Source organism: Pygocentrus nattereri, chromosome 19 (genome assembly GCF_015220715.1).
Source record: "Pygocentrus nattereri isolate fPygNat1 chromosome 19, fPygNat1.pri, whole genome shotgun sequence".
Classification (NCBI taxonomy): domain Eukaryota; kingdom Metazoa; phylum Chordata; class Actinopteri; order Characiformes; family Serrasalmidae; genus Pygocentrus; species Pygocentrus nattereri.
The window spans coordinates 11,579,922-11,602,084 of record NC_051229.1 but is presented as its reverse complement, the minus strand read 5'-3'; the positions used below and the strand labels follow the sequence as shown (position 1 = coordinate 11,602,084).

The 22,163-nt window shown below is 37.4% G+C and overlaps 1 protein-coding gene across 8 annotated transcripts in view; it reads right to left on the bottom strand.

The window, feature by feature from the left end:
- Nucleotides 1–237: 237 nt before the first annotated feature.
- LOC108433088 (receptor-type tyrosine-protein phosphatase S-like) overlaps nt 238–22,163 on the bottom strand; it is a 209,459-nt gene continuing 187,533 nt past the window's right edge. For all 8 annotated transcript variants that reach the window (XM_017707415.2, XM_017707420.2, XM_037530991.1 and 5 more), the window contains 9 exons: nt 20,564–20,683; nt 17,436–17,590; nt 11,142–11,427; nt 10,635–10,813; nt 9,197–9,323; nt 8,383–8,508; nt 6,898–7,052; nt 4,509–4,644; nt 238–2,934 (listed from right to left, as the gene is read on the bottom strand). In XM_017707415.2, coding sequence (XP_017562904.2) covers nt 2,866–2,934; nt 4,509–4,644; nt 6,898–7,052; nt 8,383–8,508; nt 9,197–9,323; nt 10,635–10,813; nt 11,142–11,427; nt 17,436–17,590; nt 20,564–20,683 — 1,353 coding nt within the window. In that variant the 3' untranslated portion in view covers nt 238–2,865. The remainder of the gene's footprint in view (nt 2,935–4,508; nt 4,645–6,897; nt 7,053–8,382; nt 8,509–9,196; nt 9,324–10,634; nt 10,814–11,141; nt 11,428–17,435; nt 17,591–20,563; nt 20,684–22,163) is intronic.

Genomic DNA, 22,163 nt, shown 5'->3' with positions numbered 1-22,163 from the left:
TCTTTAAAACGGCTTTGGAAAGTTTGAAGATGGAAAGAAAGGCTGCAGACTCGATGTAGAGTACTGTATATCCAGTCATTCTGTTTTTAATACAAAGTCAACATATCTACATACATGGTTTCAAATAAATCGGCAGAGATAGAAGAGGTTGAAAATGTGAACACTCAGTAGCACTTGGCCCGAATATCTTAAAGCGCCTCGTAATCTTGGGGATGGTTTTGTTTTCTTTTATTCTTCTTTTGTTTGTCCGAAATCGGTTTCGACTCCTTGTAGAATTACAGTTAACATATTTCATCGTCCTTTTTCTTCCAAGGATTTAGTTTCTGAGATGCAGTACATCAAAATGCTAGCTGGGTAAGTACTTATACGGTTGTACTGTTTTGAAGAGGGTTCCTTTTCTCTCCAAGTCGTTCAAGATCTTTCAGATGTGCTTTAACCTTCAGGGACGATCGGTCTCTCGTAGGAAAAAAAGACTTTCATCTCCGCTATTCATTTTAAACTGTGAATCAAAGTGCATTTGAACACGATTCTGTGCTTCTTTCAAACTGTTTCGATAAAGAGAGCTGATATATGATCTTCACAAAGGCTGTGTATTGTGCGATTTGCACCATAACCATTTCCAAAGCTGGTTATCAAAGCTAAATAAACAAAATATGGGGTATAATTTGAATATAAATACATATTTTGTGTAAATAAGGGTCATTTGTAAGTTAAGTACAGTTTGAGCATCAGTGTGCTTTAAAGGTCTAGCTCTGGACCTTGCTTTCTAATTTTCAGATATGGTAGTAAGTGGCCATCATCCACAGAACCGGCACCAGAACTCTCTTCACTTTGGAGAAGTGGTCTTTTTAGAGTAATCTGGGGAGAGACAGGGCACAGGAGCAGGATTAGACCATCGAGAGGTTTTCCGTGGCCATCTTTTGGCTTTTTTTGTTCATGGCCTTGTGCTGTATTGTTCCTACAGGACGCTCTAACAGAGAATTCAGTGCACAGGTAATATATTTAAAAAACATAGGGACCATGTACAGTCACATTAGCCAACTACACAACATTTCGTCGATTATATTCCAATAAGTACTCAAAAAAATAATAGAAATATCCTTAAAAATTCAAGCATAATATCAACAAAACTTAATTTAAAAAAAGGTTGGTTAAATATTCCGACAACAACAATAAGGCTCACTTTTAGTCTCTCATCGAGATAAGAGAACAAAGACCTACGGAAAAAAAACTGTCCTGTGACCTTCTCCGTTTGAGACGGCTTGTGCTAGTTCCTCTGAAAAACTAAATTTGTGCTACTCCTACGGACGATGCCTTCACTAAACAAAGGAAGGGGAAAAATGTGACAGTTGAGTTTTTTTCCCCTCTTAGTTCCCTTTTTAATTAAATGAGAGAATAACTGGAGCAGACTGACTTCTATCAACTTCTACAAGTCAGTCTGGGGAGTTTCTCTTTCGGGACACAACGTTCTTAATCCTTAAAACTATTTGCAGCGAAGAGGGAGAACGCATGACAAGGTTTTTAATGAAACTTCATGAAGCATTGGAGCTTTCATTAGGAAAGCTGGAGTGCTTTGAAATTCACTCGCAAGATCTCTGAAGAGGAACACTGTCATGCTGCCTTGCGGAGAACGTTTGAAATAGCTTAGTGTAGAACTTCTGCAACTTTTTTGCACTCTGCCAAGGACTTTATGAGTTTTAGGTTACATGCAGACCAAGATGGGTCTACATAACCACAGGATGAAGTGGTGGTTCTTCTACTATAACGGGGCCTGAACAAAACCAGCTTCCAGTCTTGGATCAAACAGCAGATCGACCTGCTGCTTCTTCCAAAGAAAACAAGGCTCAGACAGTTTCACCACGAACTGACTGAATATGAATGGACAAATTCAAGCCGTTGCAAACCCCTTGTTTTTGTCTTCACACACAGGGTATAAGCAGCATATTTGTAGAGAAAGACAGAAAGAGCGAGAGAGTTAGGGAGAGAAAGAAAGAGAGAGAGAGACACACATCATAATAGTAACAGTATTCACAGGCGCTCCGTTGAAAAACCGACAAAATCTATCGACGAATCTGACAGCTCTTCAAAAGGCAAGGTTCAATCACAATAGCGCTCTGACCGACCAGGAGTAAAAGAGACACTGAAACTGATTATATCACATTACTAATGTACTGTAAGATGAGTCAGTGACAACGGCCGTTCTCCTCTGAAGAGTTCGTAACCTCTGAACCCTCTGCTGTTGCTGCTCCGTTAGGCACAGAAGGTAGGAGTTCCGCTTCCGTTAGGGCGCCGAAAACCTTCGACTCGAGGAGAAGACGAGGTCATGCTCCTCCTCTTCCTCACAGCAGAAGCCGTCACCGACTGGAGTTCACTTTTTGACCCTTTCATTGGCAAATAAAGTTTGGGTAAAACTCCCGTTGAAGAGTGCAGCAATTTTCCAGGCTTTTGATTTCAATAGTTTATTTTTTTACACTATTTTTTCAGTCTGTATTTTTTTTTTTTTTTTTTTTGAAGAGGTTTTCATTTTTCATCCACGTTGTAATATTTCTAAAAAGCCGACCACGACATTAATATCAATATTTGAACACTGAGGTAATAAGCTTGCTGTGTGATACAGAACTTCCCCGGGAAGCTCTCCAGAGAAAACGTGTTCTTCGTAATTTTGTCATTTGTCATTTTTTCCCCCTGTTCCAAACGTTGCTTTCCGTTCAGCGATGTCATCGTACTTCAACACACTCCCTCTGCAATGGCATCATTCATTTTTACGCTAAAGTTAATAGGTGCTTGTTTTTGGAACAAGCTAATTTTGTGTACTGCTGTAGATCGTTGAGAATCGGTGGTGAGATGAATGTTAATCTCCTTCTCTTATGTTGCATAGTGATCAAAACTTCCTAGGTACTCAAGGGCAGCCTGGTAGCAGAACTGGTACTCATCCTGCAGAAAGACAGAATAAGCAGTTAATTCCCCTGTCCTGAATAAGGTCTTTGTAGAGCACATAAAAGCTTTGCTATTGTTTTTATTGCTCTATTCATTCATTTCCATTTATCATTTAATTACAATTGATCAGGCAAAGCCATTAAATCCTACAATCACCCAGATGAAAACAGACAAAATTCCTGTCAAATGTGTTACAATGCAATTCTGTATTAACACACTCTATCAGTGTCTGTATTATCTTTACATTAGCTTTTCTTTTGTTTCAAACTTATTAACTGATGTAATATGTGAATCATACATTGTGAGGTCATTTCACTCAAGGTGTTCAGTCAGTCATATTTCATATTTAATGAGGCATATGAAGTTATTTTTAAACGTTTGTTTTGAAGTACTGAAGAAAATATTTGCTATTTGTTGTCACGCATCTGGATAACTCCCATTCAGACTCCATTTCCCAGTCTGTGCAAGACCATGTGACTTTGGACTCTCACTCACACACCTATCAGCGTTCATGGTTTCCTGAATTCTAATGTGATTCACCTGTGTGTTTATGTCATGTGACAGGTTTAGTTTAGTATTTAAGCCCTGGCTTAGTTCAGGTATATCGTGAAGTATTGCATCCATGAGATCATACCGAGCGTTTGTTTTGACTGCCTTGTTTTCTTGTTTGACCTTTGCCTGGAGTAGCCGTTTTTTCGCTTCTTTGTCTTTGCCCCTCTGTACTGTCACCTGTGTTGCTGGATCAGTGTATCGACTCTTAAGATTCCTTTTCGACCACAATTTTGCCTGTTTCCTGGTTTTGTATTAAAACCCTCTTTTAAGGATCTGCATGCGTCTGTGTTCTGCGGCCACGTCACATTTATAAAGAGAATGTTATATATATATATATATCATTAAAATATATATAAATACAAAGTCTTACCTGTAAATGCGTACATCATTTCTGAATCGAGAAAATCATTTGAAATGCATGATGAAATATTAAATATAAAAATATATATATATATTTATATTTAATATTTCATCATGCATTTCAAAAGATTTTCTCGAATGTACGCATTTACAGGTAAGACTTTGTATTTATATATATTTTAATAATGCATATTAACTTACTTTTATTTAAAAGAATGCATTTTCTTTTCTTAAGAAAATTTCTTTAATTAGAAATTAATCATGTACATGTAATATCGTATCATGTGACTTAATATATACTGTAATATCTGTAATTCACTCATTTTTTATGGGCGATATCTGATGCATATCAAAATATTTCAATATTTTATTTTGGAAAATACACCACCTTGACTCAAGTTATTTACTCATTATTTATGGGTGATATGGTACATTTTCCATATTTTGTGATGAATGTGAAAGTGTTCTTGACACAAGAAATTTCTTTGACCCATTTTTTACATGCAAATCATGTGTCATATATCATTAACCAAGAAGTCATAGGAGGATGGTATAGCCACAGTAATGGGTACTGACCATGTCACATCTTCATCAATATGTAATAATTATGTCTGAAAAATGTTCTTAGTGCTGGGACTGAAGATGGTGGAGTGGTCTACCTCAGTCTGCACCATGGCTGGTCGTTGTGTGCGCAGCATTTTGACAGTCTGGAAGATGTCCACAGCCCCCTCGTAGCGCATCCTCTCCAGGACGATACTGAGAGTGATGAACACACCTGTCCTCCCCACACCCGCACTGAGAGACGGAGAGAGAGAGAGAGTGAGCAAGCAAAGGAGACCGAGGAGGAAAAGGGGAAAGAGTGAGGGGGTGAAGTTGACGTCTGCTTAATGAATCGTTCTTATTTGATTAATTAGTCATTCTAGTGTGACCCAGCGGTCCATGCAGGCCTGACCCTTTCTCTGCCCTTCAGAGCCCCCTCTTAACTTCCTTATTGATGCCCTGTTCCTCTCACACTCACCCATAACAAATATGCATGAATGTTTGAATAAAGACATAATAGCAGGATCAGTGACCGGCCTAAACTGACCTCAGCCTTCAACTTAACTCTAACTAACACAATGCCCAATATCTAATACAAAATTGATAATTAAATATTAAAAATCAAAATGCTTTAATACTTTCATCATTTCTCTGAAATAAGAAAAAGAAGAACATTATAAATGTGTTTGAGCTTTTAAATATATTCAAATATGCAGGATATGATTACCATTTTCAAAAGTTAAAGGATGTGGTAGTTACAGTCTCTGGAGCAGCATAAGGTCAAGTGCTCTTGTCAAGGGCACAACAGCACTGGCTATCAGCTGAGCTTGTACCCATAATCTTTTGAGTCACTGTGCTTGTAGTGATTACAGCATATGGCTCGTATTCTCCATATGCTTATAGGAACAGTTTGGTGAAAAATCAGATTTACAAAATGTTGCCCTTATCCCAGCCAAAACATGCCTCTTTAGTGTTCAAGGCTAATGTGGCCAGTAAGTAAAGGATACTAGCATCGTGCATGTCTAAATCATGACATACTTGCCTCAGTTATTAAGTAATCTCTAATTGACTTCCTTGTGAGGTTTTTGACACTGTATACTGTATGACAAGCTTTATATATATAAATGGACAGAAATACAGATTTAAATATAGATATAAATCAATATAGATTTCACTTTGAAGGCGAGCGCTACTGTTTTAGCTATCGTAAATACGTTTTAGGCAAACACATGATGATTTAGTAATGGGTTTGGTGAGGTATAATCTATTACTTATTAGCTGCATTAGCCTTGTAGCTAGCATCAGTACTTAAAAAACACTGAACAGCTGCATCTTTCGTTCTAAAGAGAGAACAGTTAGATCTGTAGTGAGGCACCGTATATGAAACATCGAATAAAAATCATTGTATTCAGTTTTTATTCATTTGTAAATGTGACACATCAAGATGTATATTCTGTGCTGTATTTTCTTTTCAATTATCATGATATATTTTTTTATTATATTTTTGATATATTGCCCAAGCCTTAAATCAGGTGGGTCCAATTGACTGGTACTGTAACCGCCAATGACAATGAAAGCAGCTTGTGTTAATAAGTAGTAAATATGTATTGAAAACATTTATATTATGTAGCATTATATTTTACCATATCAGCCAGCGTTAAGTTTGTGGCTGACTGATTACATTTGGAGTAAAGGGAAATTTGTGTTAATTACATTTTTCACCAAACCACACTACAGTAATCAAAAACAAAGTTCTCCCTGTTTCCTGAAATACAATATATGTCAAAAGTTTTCTCATCTGACATTTTAATGAAGAGAATTAATAGAGAGTTTGCGCCCCTTTGCTGCAGTAACAGCCTGTACTGGTATGCAAGGCTTTCCACTAGATGTTGTAACATTGCTGTGAGGATTTTATTGCAGCCACAAGAGCATTAGTGGGGTCAGGTACTGATGTTGGATGATTTGTTCTGGATCACAAACACCATAGCTTCATACCCTTTATAGCTGACGCACAGCATTAGGCACCATTACTTTATATTAAACAAGCTGAGTGCAATTGGTCCGCAACGGGGGCACTTTCAAGTACAACCCCATTTCCAAAAAAGTTAGGACACAAAATGCAAATTCAAAATGGGCATATATTAAAAAAACAAAAAAACCAAAAACAATTTCTCAGTTTCAACATCTAATACGTTGTCTTTGCAATATTTTCAATTAAATATAGAGTTTAAATGATTTGCACATCACTGCAACCTATTTATATAGGTTTATATTCGGCTATTTTTATTTTAAAATTTTTTTACTTATATTGTGTCCCTACTTTTTTGGAAATAGGGTTGTTAATGACTTCACTAATAAAGGGCATCTAGATACTTTTGGCCATACAGTGTATATCAAAGCCAACCAAGCGGTAACACCAGTAGTTTACAAAGCTTTTTGCACACATCCATATAATCCAGCAGACTTTCATTTTGACATTTATGAGATTGCTGCAGTACTAGCACAGACCTGCAGTGGACACTGATTGGCCCGTCCTGCCCAAACTGCTCCTTGGTTTTGTGCACCTGTCCGATGAAATCGATGAATCCCTCCCCTGATTTTGGCACTCCTTGTTCAGGCCAATCTGTGAACTGGAACTGCCTGACTGTTCTGGACTGTCCATCCTTCAGAGAGAAACACAGATGAGAATAATGAAATTGACTGAACAGTCACAACATGTCAAAAAGATGAACATGCTAAAGTCTGAAAGCCTTCTCTAGTGTTCACTCACTGGCCGTAGATTTTAGCTGCCTGCTTTAACAACTACAAAAAATCGATACGGTTAAAATACCTGCTAGAGAAGCTCTTTAATAAGCCAGTTTAGTCGCCTTTTGTATGTACAGTAATGCCAATGTTGGAATTTAAATGTGCCAAGCAATTAAAAATTGTGTGTTCACTTGATGTGTTTCAAAAATGAAATGAAAAAATCTTATTGTTATTATTATTATTAATAATAATAATAATAAGGGAAGACATGGGCTGGAGGTTAGGGAACTAGCCTTATGACCGGAAGGTCACCGGTTCAATCTCCTAAACTGAGAGTATGTTACTAAAGTGACCTTGAGCAAGGCACCTAACCCCCAACTGCTCCCTGGGCGCTGTGGATAGGTGTGCTCACTGCTCCTAGTTTGTGTTTCACTGTACAGATTAAATGTGTTAAATAAGGTGAATTTCCTTGTTGTTTGATTAATGAAGGGTAACTTAAACTTATTTTAATAAAAGTCTTTATTATTTATGAATGAAACCTTAAATATTGCAAGATTATATAAACTATTACTGTCATAGCAAGCAGCATAAAAACACTATTGAGAGAAATTTGGCAAAGGAAACTTGTTTATTTGTTGTTTTAAAAACTGAAAACATATTTTGTTCATATCTTGTCAGTCAGCGAAAAAACATTTTACACCTGAACATGTGCTAAACCGCTTTTTTCTGCTGTGGACAGAGAGCTCACTAACCTGCACTCTATTGTTTATTCCCCAAAATGATCAGCTCAAATTAGAGCTCTAATACAGACACTTTGGAGTCTCAACAGCTCGACATCAGACTACTGCAGAGTTATCACTGCAGCGTGGACAGGAAAGGACTATGTAAATGATATGAAAAGGGCTGATGCTAGTTTTTGTGTGATGTGTAGGCAGATTGTTTCACTCCCTTTTTATATGCACTGCTGCTGCACAATATTGATGAATCACCAATAGTTTCATAAAGAAATATTTGTTTCTTATCAGACTCAAAAACACAGATGCCAAATGTGTGATAAAAACAGGTAAAAGTACCAGTTGTTCAAATTGCTTTTCCCTTAACGAAACATTTAATTATCACATTTATCAAATTTTTATTGACTGTTCATTGCAGCCCTAACGTCAGCAATCAGCCACAGTCTTCAATAGAAGTGACTAATTTCAATAGGCCTTTTAAAATGCTGCTCTCTTTGTTTAGTACAGTACTCACTCTAGCATCTGTAACCTTGAACTCTCTCAGGATATACTGAGGCATGTTGTACTCAGCCATGGGGTCCACCACGAAGTACTGGTATCGAGCAGAGCGCTCTGCCGGCCAGTACTGGTGACATTTTTCCTGTGAACATACAAAACCACATCGATATAGACAGGAATGATGAATATCTAACCCATAAAGCTACACAGCCACTTGAAATTGCATATGCTATTTTGCTATACCTTCAGTTTACATTATGAACTTGTTTAAATGCAGTTACATTGCTACATATTGATTATATAGAACTGCATTTACATTTTGCATCAGCTGGCTGCAGTCCGTATTCTGAACATTATTCTGTTTGTTTTTAGGTTAAAATAAGTATATAATATAAACTGAAGGTATATATTATATTATAAGGTATAGCAAAATGGCAATAATAATTACAGATTTCTGAGTCACACATGAAACTGTTTAACACTATTGTTTACACAAACATGTAACTGAACAGTTTTATCCCAAAATGCTGTTTATCCATTTGTAACAGTTTTTCAAAATCATAACAGCTGATGTATAATAGAAATACCTTTTTAATTTTCTAATAAAGGCAGTTTAAATCATAATGTAGCAAGTTCTGTGGTTGTGGAAAGAATTGTTTATTGAATTTTGGAACATAACAGTTCAGTTACATCATCAAATACGTTTCAATTTACTGACTTTTGGGTCCAGCATCAACAGTTCTGTGTATAAATGTGAAGGAGACTTTTCAGCTTTAGAGTAAAGGAAATGGCCTGACCACTCTCAAATACGTTTGTCATTCATCACTCACTCGGCCCATTTCTCTCAGTTTGGTCAGCATCACCACAATGGTCGAGTTGTGCTCCCACAGCATCCGCCAGAAGTCCTCTGTGGTTTCTGCTAATGGACCCTGCGTAGCAATGTATGCCTTCTGCTGCCTAAAAAGGACAAAAAGTAATACATCCATCAGTACACAGGCAATAATAATAGGGAGTTGAAAAGCAGAGGATCACTTTGTATCTGTTTAGAGGCTAAAGGTGCACTGGCCTGTGGACTATGTGACCACCTTAAGTTGTTTTTTCAGCTGTGCACGTTTTGCAGAAAGACTGCTGCTCCTGGCACATAACACATCATGTGCACAAACACAACAAACAAAAAATATCTCTCTTATCAAAAAACAAACCATAATATATTTCTGTTGGGTAGATATCATTTGTGGTAAATATTTAATTGCCTTCGCAGACCATCCTGCTGCCTCTCATTTTGCTTTCAGCATCTGTTTAATCAGAGATGTCCATTTTTCTCCCACACACATTTTTCACTTTCATTTCACTTTCATTTTCTCATCTGTCAAACTGTGCCTTGTGCTGCTGGTCAGTTTCCTTTTAGTCACTGGATTTAGCGACTGATGTTATTGGTTGACTTAAAATGGAAAAAAGTGAGACAGTGAAAGAGAAATTGGGTTAAAGTGAAGTTGTTCTCATTTCGTTGTGGCATGACAGCATAGTTTCCTCCTTACACAGCCACCTGAAATGATTGTCATTTATACCACTGTAGTTACACTTGAATGTTACATGTGACGTACATGTTACATGTGTGTGTAATGTTGATCACACTGAATTACAGAAAGGTTTGACATTTTTCTAATGTCCAGTTTCAAATAAGTCTTTAAAGCTATTAACATATATATAATATATGTTATAATATATATATATATAATATATATAACATATATAGAATTTCTACAGTCAGATATCAGACCCTCTTTCATAAACTGCTTTAAGGTCCCGTTAATCCATTACATTCTAACGACTGAAACATTATCGCCTTTTCACAGCCACTAGAAAATGTAATTTGTTTTAGACGTCCCTCGGCTGAACTGTGCATTTGCCTTTCTTTAGTAATGCTGATGGATTTGTAATGGAAATGTGCATGATTTACAAAACAAACAGACTGGATTTCTGTCTTTGTAGTTCATTTATAGCAAGTAAATCAACATTTATAAAAGCATTTTTATTGTGCTGAAATGTTATTTTTGTATTGCAGCGGTCATATTGGACTGTTTGCTACAAGGAAAACTGCAATTAAGCTGTTCATTTTATCCTAGCATGGTCATCTCTGTGGAGAAGTGTGAAGTGTTTTACAGCAGGGGGTTCTCACCCCACTCCTTCCACCCCTCATTGCTCACTAGCAGCTCAACACTGGTGTGCAGAAAGACAATAGTTTAATCTGAAAGTGTTGTACATTACCTGTATCCGTCGATGAAGCTGGCGTTGATGTAGTCTGAGCCCTCAAGGCCTCTGATTGGCTGCAGGCAGACACGGGTGGTCTCGTAGGGCATAATGTTGACCAGTCTGTTCTTGAACTTGTTGCAGGGCAGGTTGGCTGTCACAAACCTGGAGGTGTGAGCTTTAGTGTTGGCCAGACGCTATGAGAGGAGAGAACAATGACAGATGTTCAGCAAATCAAGCTAAATCTGCTATGCTAGTCAGAAAACATAAGCAAGTGTTTGATTATTTAGACATGTTTACAGGTTTATGTCTAGGTTCCATTATATGTTGGCTACATTTGCCTCATAGTGCTAAAAGCCAAAAAAAACAAAATTCACACACAAAAGTGTCTTGGTTTACCAACTACATCTGGCTTAAAGGGAAAACTTTGTAAATTTGTAAATGATTTTTCACCGAAATATGCCTTTAAGATTATGAGAAATGTAAGAGATTGCTTGTATTATCTGAGGCAGACTGTGTCTGTACCTTAAACTCCAGTGCCATGCCTGTGACGTGCTCGCCGCTCTCCACCTGTGACAGCTTCTGCATGTATGAGTACAGGCTGCGGGCGGCCACCTCTGTGTTGCCGCAGGCAACCGCCTCCAGCAGCGCCTCATGGATGAAGCCGTACTGATCCTCTGTCTGCACCATGTAGTTCCTCTGCGAGCGCATCAGTGTCACATGGCCGTAAATGTCCACCGTGCGCTCATGGCGGATCCGCTCTAGCATGGCATCAATAACGATGAAGCAGCCCGTACGACCCACACCCGCACTGAAAAATGGAGAGAGAGAATTTATAATATATAAATGCCACACAGTACTTGAAGGAAAGTATACATGAAAATACTGTACAGTGTGAGTTATAATGTGATGATAGTTTCAAATATAAGGTAGAATGATAAAAATAGGTATAGTACAAAAAACACTATACATATAAAGTGTGTGTGTTAACCTGTATGTATGTTTGTGTGTACGTATGTATTGACTGATTACTCAAGAAAAGGGGGAATTCCACATGGACAGCACTTCAGACATATTTATTCAGTTAATATCTGCAACTTGTTACCCTGTTTAGTGTTATTTAGTTAGACTGTCTCAGAACTTACCATCATGCTCCCCAAAATAATTATCTGGTACCTCACACTTACCTGGTTAATACCTAGAACTAAGGGGACTATAACAATAATGCTAACACCTATATCAGATTTTCTTTGTAACACTAGCACAAGTTAACAATGCCACACAGTTATTTTCCCACACTAGGTTTAATGCTGTTTATAGCTGTTCTGATAGCACCGCATGGAACCTTATATAAAAATCCATTTGGGCTGAAACAATCCTTATAGCTTCAACTACAAATGGGAGAGCTAAACTGCTGTAGGCTGTTAGTAAATAAGTTGGTTTTGGTGACATTTGAAAAACAAATAATTCAAAATGGGCTGTTTGCGCTGCTTCCATACATTGACATTACAGACTAGGGTTACTTGTTGTGGTATGTGCACAATGTTTGCAAAATGCATCAAATGCTTTTATTTCAAAAGTGAGGAAAATTCGGTTTGGTGTTCATACCAGTAATTATTTGAGTTGAGAGAGAGAGAGAGAGAGAATAAGGAAAATATAGAAAGATATATAAAGGAAAAACATGAACATGTGACTTTGGGATGTGCAGCTGTTGTTAATGCTAATATTCCTTAAGAATTTTCACATTATTATTTAATACTCTGTTATCTGTTCTATTGCAGTCAGTGATGTAAGTCAGTCTGCATCAAAAACTTTCTGTATCCAAATCTAATATGAAGAAGCAGCACAGTGAGCATAAATATTGACTTCCCTGGCAGATGTGGTTAAAGCTGAATTCTATGGGATTACTCAGCTGCTCCAACGTGGGTGTAAAATACCCCCAGCCTTAAGCCTACCCCTCAGGGGGTATATTTCAGAAAACAGTACTGGGGGTAGACGCCCTCATTCCAATTCCTCTGTAATTCCAAATGGTAGATACTCTATTGCTGTTTGGGAGGGATAACTCCAAACCCCCATAATCTGAACATGACCCACTGAGGCAGGTTTAAGAATATGTGAGTGTATGCAGTGAGAAATACCCCCTGGTATTTGGGGGTCCCATATTGGCCTGCTAATCCAGTGTTGGCATTCTGCTCACTCACCATGGCGGTGCTGATGCTAGCTTAAATGGCAACAAAATGATTAGTTTACTAATTCCTCTTCTCTGGTTTCGTAATACACTCTTCCACACAGAGATCTCCTCTTTTGTCTTCGGTTTGAGAAATAAGTAGCAATTCACTCTTTCTACCAATCTCTTGGGAAAAGGAATATGTAACGACATACTGTACAGTTTTTTAGAGGTACACTAATTCAGTGGTAGTTGCTCCATTCTTAGCAAAAATGTTTCTATATACTCATACAAAGGGTTCTTTGAGTGTTCATGATTCTATATAGAACCATGTTCTTAGTCAAGAACACCAAAGACCGAAGCTTGCTGAACGTGGGTGAAGCAGCTAAACAATGACAGCATATTTTCAGCAACCCCTAGGATTTTAATTTTGAGACAATCAGGTGGTTCAAGAGGTTAATCAGGGACCCCCAGGATCCCCTGTATTTTGCACCTTGATTATATAAGTATATGTAAGTGTGAATCTGCCATTTCTGTGAATCTTTAAGAAACAATGCAATTTTAAAAATAAACTGAACAAAATGCAAGTGGAGGAGTCATTTACCCATTAGAGGAAAAAACAACATGCTAATCTTTTGTTGTTATTTTTTAGGAGGGACAAAGTTAGCATGTTAATACCGTGTGATATGGTCATGTTATAAACTGATAATAAATCATGAATACATTTTCCTAGTTTGACCCTTTTCATATCACTACATAAACCGTTTTAGTCCGTAAGTGGAGCCTTATTTTAGCTGGGGATCCACCACTCGTTTTTTCTCCTTGACCCCACTCAATTTTGGCCAAGACAGTGCCAGAGTCTGTGATAACTAAGCAATAGAACACAAGAGGGAGTGCGTTATCGTGAAATAACACACGACCTCAAGTTTTCTACTTCTTTTATACAACAGTTAAATAAATAAAGTAAGAAATTAATAAACTGGGCTGTGGTATTTAATATGTTTTAATGTTTGCAGTTCCTTCCACCAAATTATAGTTCCTTAATAAGCAGCTTGTTGCTACGTCAGAGTAACAAGCTCTGCTCACTCGCTGCACAGCCGGCAGTTCATTCTCCAGCTCCACATAGACCAACACATTAAACTCGTTTTACAGCCCATATTGTTTGGCAAATGGTATTCAGTTCATTTCTGGCTGTTTCCAGGTTGTTTAGGTGTTCTTCTGTCACCGTTGCCGACTGAAAAGCTGCTCAGTGGTGATGAGTTTCAGAATTCAGTGTAGGCTCATCTCCAGAGTCTGATCAAATCGGCTGTTGGTCAAATGTGATCTTAAAAATTTCCATTTTCTGTTTGTAGTAAAACAAGATGTAAAAACGTTCAAATGGCTTGAGCGTCTCCTACAGCTGTCAAACTCGTTGCTTAGCAACAGCGTCTCAGCGGAGTGATAAAGTGTGGAAAAAACCATGCTGTTATGGTGAAATAACAGCAGTTAGAACGCCTCTCAACCAGTCAGCTTGTGTGGCTGGAACTAAGTGTTGTATGATGGGATATAGCAGATATTAAACTGTCCTAAACACATTATAGTCATAATTCTGTGAAAATAAACCATTATTAGCCACATTTTCATTCCACAGATTTGAATGTTATGTTGTTTCTGTTTTCACAAGACTTTTTTTGTAAGTTTCTTCTCTGTATTTTATGTTCCACTTTAAGTGATGCAGCAGTTAAATTAGCAGTTACCGTAAATGGTGTACAAGTGCAAGAATGTTACTGCGGGACTATTTCAGGTGGAACAGACAATTCAAATAAGAAGCTGGTATAAAAAAGCCAAATAACTACATGCTATTTTTCACAACTTGAGAAAAATATAGCTTACTGTTGTTTTCATTTCTTGTACGATTTCAAATCCTTGCTTGTAGCAACCCTAATCATGACGAAAATGGAGAGTTTTCTGTATCAGAGTCAGGGTGCAAAGTACAGGCAGACATATTGAAAGCTTTTTATCAGCGGCTGATGAGCAGCGTTATTATATTATAAAGCTGGTATAAAGGCATATTATAAAGCTGGTAAACAAACTCACGCTCCTCAAACTCAACACACTTCAGTCAAAATGAAAAAAAAAAAAACAAACAGTCGAGGAGTTGACCCCAGCATTCAGACTCTTGAAGTCATTGGCCAAGAGCTGACCTGGACTCCCAGGCATGCTGGAGTCAAAGAACGGACTCTTTTGGAATCAACTTCCCATCACTAATTTTAGCCACACCCCTTCATTTTAGACCAAGAAGTGAAACTGCATCCCTGTTCCTCGTGGCTACATGGTGAACATGTTTCAATGAAAAACATTAGGATTTTATATGTGTACAACTGCACAGAGCTGTGTCTGCTAGTCATGTACTGACTAGCATTTTTGAGTTCTGCTCAAAATTAGCTAAAATTGTCACTACCAAAACAATCACTTCCAAAAATATTTGTTAAAGTTATGGGGGTGTTATTATTGTACTAGTAGTGACAAAATAAAATGTTCAATCGTTGATGTTAAGAAAATAAATATAGGTAATATATAGGGTCACTTAAAGCAAAAGGAGTTTAGTCTAAAGTCCAAGTTAGTTAAAAGTCCGTTTTCAGCTGTTGATATCATGGAAGTCACTGATGAAAACTGGAAACTCGTGTGATCCCTGCTGCATTCACTCAATAACAATGTTACTGAAATTCTAATAAGTAATAAAATACATTCTGATGAAGCTTATTTCTCCTCTCAAATAGCTATAACAAAATGCACTGCTTTTATATTTGAGCAATTAAGTCAAACATAAAAAAGAATGCCATAAGGAATTAATTCGCCACCTTAAATGAATCAACACATTTTTAGATTTCTACTATGTCATCGGTTTGTGAACATCTCTCGCATTCAGCACCATTTGTAGCTGTGTATCCAGCTGAGAGAGGACAGAGTGATCTCCAGGAGCTGAAGATCATGCTGGCTTCATGCTGTGCATATGTCCGTATGTGAGAGTACTCTCCAAGGAGATCTTGCACTCCCTGAAGAGTGGGCCGGAGGCAAAATATCCAGACTGAGTTTATCAACCACACACAGCAAAGCACAGGGAGAGATACAGAGAGAGGGGGTCAGAGAGATAAGGAGGTTTTGCCATAAGCGACTGAAATGGGAGGAGAAATCAACATCTGACTTCTAATCCTAATCAGATTTAGAGCAGACTTTTTAGGGATTAGGCTGAAATTTGCCTCCCAGAATATCTACTGTACACTAAAAGCCTGAGCCAAGGATAGCCTGATCTAAACTGAGAGATTTCTAAACAAATGTCACTTAATTCTAAATATAATTCCACAGTTTCTTTTCTCAATGCATGTTTATCAATGCCTGGCCTTATGATGACCTATCAATTATACAGTACAATTAGAGTTAGTTGGCAGCAGTGTTAAAAGTAAGACAGTACAAAGTAGTCCAGCACAGCAATGTAATTACTTTTGAAATTTGTTACTTGCATTAATCACATGGCCAGTATTTGCCTGATCACAATTACTTGAATGCATTTGTTTTCCACTGATGTTAATTTTCACTTGCATTTACATCACAGCAAACTGAAAGTAAGCATTTTGATCATTTGGGTTTCAGGAAATGCATGTAAACAAAGCAGAAAATGCTTTTATTGAGAAACAGGATCATGGGTCTTCCAAAAACGTCTAAATTTCTTAACTGCTGTAACACCTTTAAAGGGTGGCCGTGTAGACTTGTAAGCGTATTTGAACTTATAATTAATTGGGAGCTTTAAAATTCAGACAGCTAAGAAGCAAAACAGCTAATAAGCCAATGTGGCCATTTTAGGCTTACACTTTAATAGATGTGAAGTGAGGAAAAAAACCTTAAATTAATCAGCAGCTAAAATTTCATAATTGTGACAAATCTACTAATATATGCTTGTAAGAGAATATTACTTTTGTGAAGTACATTTAAAGCAAACTTTTTTATGCTGTTTTTTTCATATATACATATATATATATATATATATATATATATATATATATATATATACATATATATATGTGTGTGTGTGTGTGTGTGTGTGTGTGTGTGTGTGTGTTTTTTTTGATTCTGCTATTAATTTTTTCTTTGCATAGCTGATACAGATGAATAAGGGTTTAGAGAGTAACTCTAGAGATTACCAAACAGTAGCAAATAAATTAATCCCATTACAGTTTGCGAGAAGTAATTAGTCATTTATAATGCATTACTCTTTCTGATTAACTACATCAGCACTGGTTGATTGTTGATTTGTCATTGACAGGGTTGATCATGGAAAAAAGCTGATACATCATCTACTAATAACTATATACCTAGTGCTCAATAATGCTCTATATAGTTCATATAATAGATGCCATCATTGTGTCGCATTGCAGTTTACTGCTGAAAGCATTGGGGTCTATATAGTTTCTATCATTTCAATGCACAAAGAACAACTGACTGGAGTTCTGGTCGTTTGATTAGTTGATTATTCAAATAATAATTATTACAGAAAGGAGCCCTGCAGTCAATCAGTCTACATTGTCTAGCCTTTGTCACATTCATGTTGGATATACGAACAAACCCACCCTGAGAATGGCGAGTTTAGGTGTCTCCATGCAACTCTCTGTACTGACCTGCAGTGAACAATGACGGGTCCGGCGTCAGGAGGGTTACAGGATTTGACTCTACGCAGGAAGGCCAGAAAAGGGGTGGGGTATTCAGGTACACCATGATCCGGCCACGCGGTAAACTGAAACTGCCTGACCTCTCTCCTCTCATTACAGCCACTCTAGGGGAGAGAGAGAGAGAGAGAGAGAGAGAGAGAGAGAGAGAGAGAGAGAGAGAGAGCGAAAGCGAACATGAGTGAGCGAGAGCATGAGTGAGAGAAAATACAAAATAAATATCAAGGTGGCTCCATAACACATAGGCATCATCTTTGCAAACTAGAACAGAACAGTTTCTATTGGCAATTTACTTCTCTAAGTGCAAGAGAAATGGGTTACACTTTATCTATATACACAAGGACTTCATAATACATGTATAAGGATGTGAATAATGCATCTATAAAGGAATACTTGAGTATTTGTGAACACACACCAAAAATGGTTTTAAAAGAGGGATAATCCAGAGAATCAGGACTGGAGCTGATAAAGGCACACGGTCATAGACGTACCATAAACGGACATTATCCACAGCCTGGGGCAGTGTTAGGGTTTACACAAGCGGTGTAAACATTTGCATTGTAGAGCTATTTTAAAATCGCAGCACTGGCATTTCAGCTGTGTTTGAACTAACTATCTTTCATGTAAACGCAGGCAGATGAAATGTGAGTGAGTGGCTATTATGCATAAAACCTTTTTCTGCCGCTTACTGTGAAGAGCATGCCATCAGACGTGTGTGTACAACAAATTATGAAAAAAAAAACTTGCAGAAATGTTCTGCTTTAACATCCATGTGTTAGGATTCCACTGTGTCAGGTGCAGTAATGTGAGTGGCGCTAATTTTGACTTGAATCTCGGTCATTCTATTATCATGGGATTTTGTGACATGGTTATTGTGGAAACTTACATTGATGAGAGAAATGATTCATCCTGCAGCTGTAGTGTCTATGCATGTTTTACATGGTCTCTATGTAGGAAGCTTTCATACACTGTCTCGCCCAGAAATGAACAGCAATGAATAACAGATGAAAAAAGGCTGCTTTTCGGCTTCGCCACTTTGAGCTGAGTAGACATTCTCAAATGCTTGACTTCTAACTCATTTGATCCTCATTCACTGCATAATTCAGTGTAGTCAAACTGCAGTACATCAAAGAAATACCTCGACTCGACTTTGAACGGATAAAAACTAAAAAATAACTGTCAGTCTGTGAGAGTTTGTATGATTGTGTGACAAAATGTATGAGCACAATACATACATGAATGAGTGAGCAAGAACATTTTGTGCCTGAGCTGAGAAAGACAGCGACATAGAGATGTAGATGGGGAAAGGAAGAGAAAGTGACAGTACGAGAAAGCGTTTAAGCAATAGTCTTGGTTCACTCTGAATGCAGTTTATGTCCTGTTTATTTATTACTTTCCAAGCTAAAGTTAATCATTTACATATTTTTATCAGAAAAGTTACAACAACCAGCAAAATGATCAGATTTTCTTACTGAAATTTGAAATGATGTAATTAATTGAAAACTAGTAAACAGATTAAAAGTACTCGGACATTAGTGGGAGTGCAAGTTCATTTTTATTTATTTATTTTTTTTAAAGGTTAATATTTTTCTGCCATTCTTTGCCACTTCTGTCATTCTTTGGGATGGCAGCTTGAAGTCTTCTTCAGTGTGGCAAGTTTTGAACACTTCCGGTCTGTTTCCACCACTTTGGTGCACTTTTCACTGTGGATTTTGGAATCTTTGTCTCTGTGATTTCTCTCATAGACAATATTTTTGACAGTTAAGTGAAGGTAATATGCATGTTTTCTAAAGCAACTTCTTATAATAATAAAAAACGATTTTAAACATTGAAACACTAAAATATTGAGAAAGAAGAAAGGAGAGAGAGAAAAAGAAAGATGAGATAGGGAGAGAAAAGAGAGGTAGAGAGGAGAATGACTGATATTTGATACGCTCCACATGGGGAAGGAGGGTAATTGTAGAGGCTGATGGGAGAGGAAAGCGTCAGGTACGTGCCAGACAGACACAGACTGTCAGCTGCTGAGATAAAATTAGACAGAGAGACACAGAAAAGAAGACACACACAGAGGGTGTCAGTCAGTCAGACAGACAGACAGACAGACAGGAGAGAGAAAAACCACCTGGTAGAATGAGAAAAGAATTGAAAGGAGGCAGTGTGACACAGAGAAAGAGGCAGGGAGAGAGTGAGATAGAGAAAGGGGGGGACTACTTGCTGTGACAATCTGTTCTAGGAACTCTGATTGTACTTTGTGATTATTGTGATTATTGCTGATTATCAGAGGTCTGTCATTCAAATCCAGAAAGTTAAAATCCTACCCAGGATTTTGTTCCAACTGCCTGGGCACCTCTCCTCCTGATTCAGATTCAATACACATGGCTCTAATATTTAGATGTTCATTACCTGGATCAGATGTGTTAGATTAGGTTTGAAGCTAAACTCTGCAGGGTGGTAGATCTCCAGCAGCAGGACTGGACACCCTTGAGCTGATTAGACAAGCCAGGTAAATGTCTGGGGACAATTTTTACTTTCTGGGCCTGATGTACCCACCAAGTGCTGATTATGGTGTAGTGTATTTTTACATTTAATGTAATAATAATAATAATAATCATAATCATAATAATAATAGCATTGGTTATTAGTATAGAATAGTACAGCATAATATAGTATAGTATGCTATAGCATAATATGGTATGGTATAGTATAGCATGGTATATCACAGTATGGTATAGTATGGTAAATTATGGTATGGTGTAGTATGGTTTAGTATAATATAGCATAGAAAACACTGTGGAGATGGCAAAAATCTTTCCATTTTAAAAGAAGATTCTGAGAAAACACTAATTTTGTCTTTGAAATTGTAAGATGTTATGAACTGTGCTTAACACAACCAGGGATATAAACTATATCGTAGAAAAGGTGTATTTAATTTTAGTACACTATGTAACATGTTTCAATAATCAGGCAGTCAATAATATTAAGAAGAAGAAAAAAAGATGTTTATAGAGCGCTTAATCAGTTTTGAATGTCTTGTACATTACAATGGAAGTCAGATTTGTAGAGAGAGAGGATCTGTTCACCTTGTGCAATGAGAAGGTTCGGACACAGAACGTGGCCAGCTCCATGGTGTCCAGCAGTGTGACCTGCACCAGGCCGTAAGTATCAGTGCCTCTGCTCGGCCAGTACTGATCACACTTTATCTGCAGAAAGACAGGGAATGACCATTTAAAAAACACATGCATTCATACACATAAGTTTAGCGAGCGAGAGCCACTCACACATAACTGAAGATACACGGATATGGAAACTGTGGGCTGATTCTGATATCTGATATTTTGTGCGTACATATCTGCTGATGCTGATACATAAACATTTATTAAATGCATAAACTGGGACTTCATCCACTTGGATTAGCATTACAGAGAAATGTAAGATTTATTTGTGGAAGCAATAATATGTATAAAATGCAGTGTTGCCTAAATGCTTTGCTTTTTTGGAGTAAAAATAAATCCGTCATCAAATATCGGTTTGAAATATCCGTCAAATATAAACATCTGCCAGATGCCCTTAATTTTTTTTTTTAAATATCTGCAGATACTGATAGGATTTCAATATCACTGTGCATCCCTATGTAGGGATGGAATGTAATGGAATAGAAGTATTGGGAATATTTATTCGGATTACAGGAATTAAGTTGTAACACTAGGTTTGTAAATCAGACATGCGCAGATACAAATGAACCCGGAGGGTTTATTTGCAAGGAGATGAACAGGGTTAACACCAGACCAGGTCAATAACCAGAAGAGCCAGATACAATACATAGGCGAAAATGGAATCCAAAAATAGGCGAGGGTCATATCCATAGAAGATTCATACAAACAACAAAGCCAAAAACAGGAGCGACAATCAGAAACCAGAGGAAACAAAGTGACGTTGAAACATGGAACAGCTATCAGGAAAAGTAAACGGCTTGGTATGCACTGACTGAACAATGGCAATACTTCGCAAGGACATGGTTCAAACAGACGGGTATATATACAGGGCAAAACAGGTGGAAATGATTAGTATTCAGGTGACTGTGGTCTGTTGGATGGTTTGTGATTGGCTGGAAGAGTCTCATGATTGACAGAAGGATTCTGGGAAGTGGAGTCCTTGATGACTGTCCAACTGAGAACCATTAGTGTGACATAAGTATCTGTATTCAGCCACATACAGTCAAGTCATTAAGTGATGATCACAGCTGCCCACTTCATTTTGGCTCTTGCAAATCTGACTATAATGCTGAGAAAAATAAGTGAATGTTTCATAAAACGTATTAAATAAAGAACCGTCAACCGCTAACAGCGAGGAACACTGAGTAAAATAAAAATTACAACAGCTCATTTTTCCCCTGTGCCTCATCAATATGTATTTCAAATGTATTCCAAATTCATTCTGAATATGTTACTTTTTTATGGACAGTTCTGGAAAATGTTACTGACCACATTTAAATAGTATTCAGTATTCAGTCATCACTACTTTCTCTAAGTATTCTGCCAAACTCACATCTGGTAGGAGTGTGTGTAAACCTGAGCATAATAGATAGACAACCTGAAATAAATGCTTGATTTGCAATAAAACTATCCAAATGATTATTAATATTATCTATAACACTAATAATAAGAATAAAAAAAATAAACA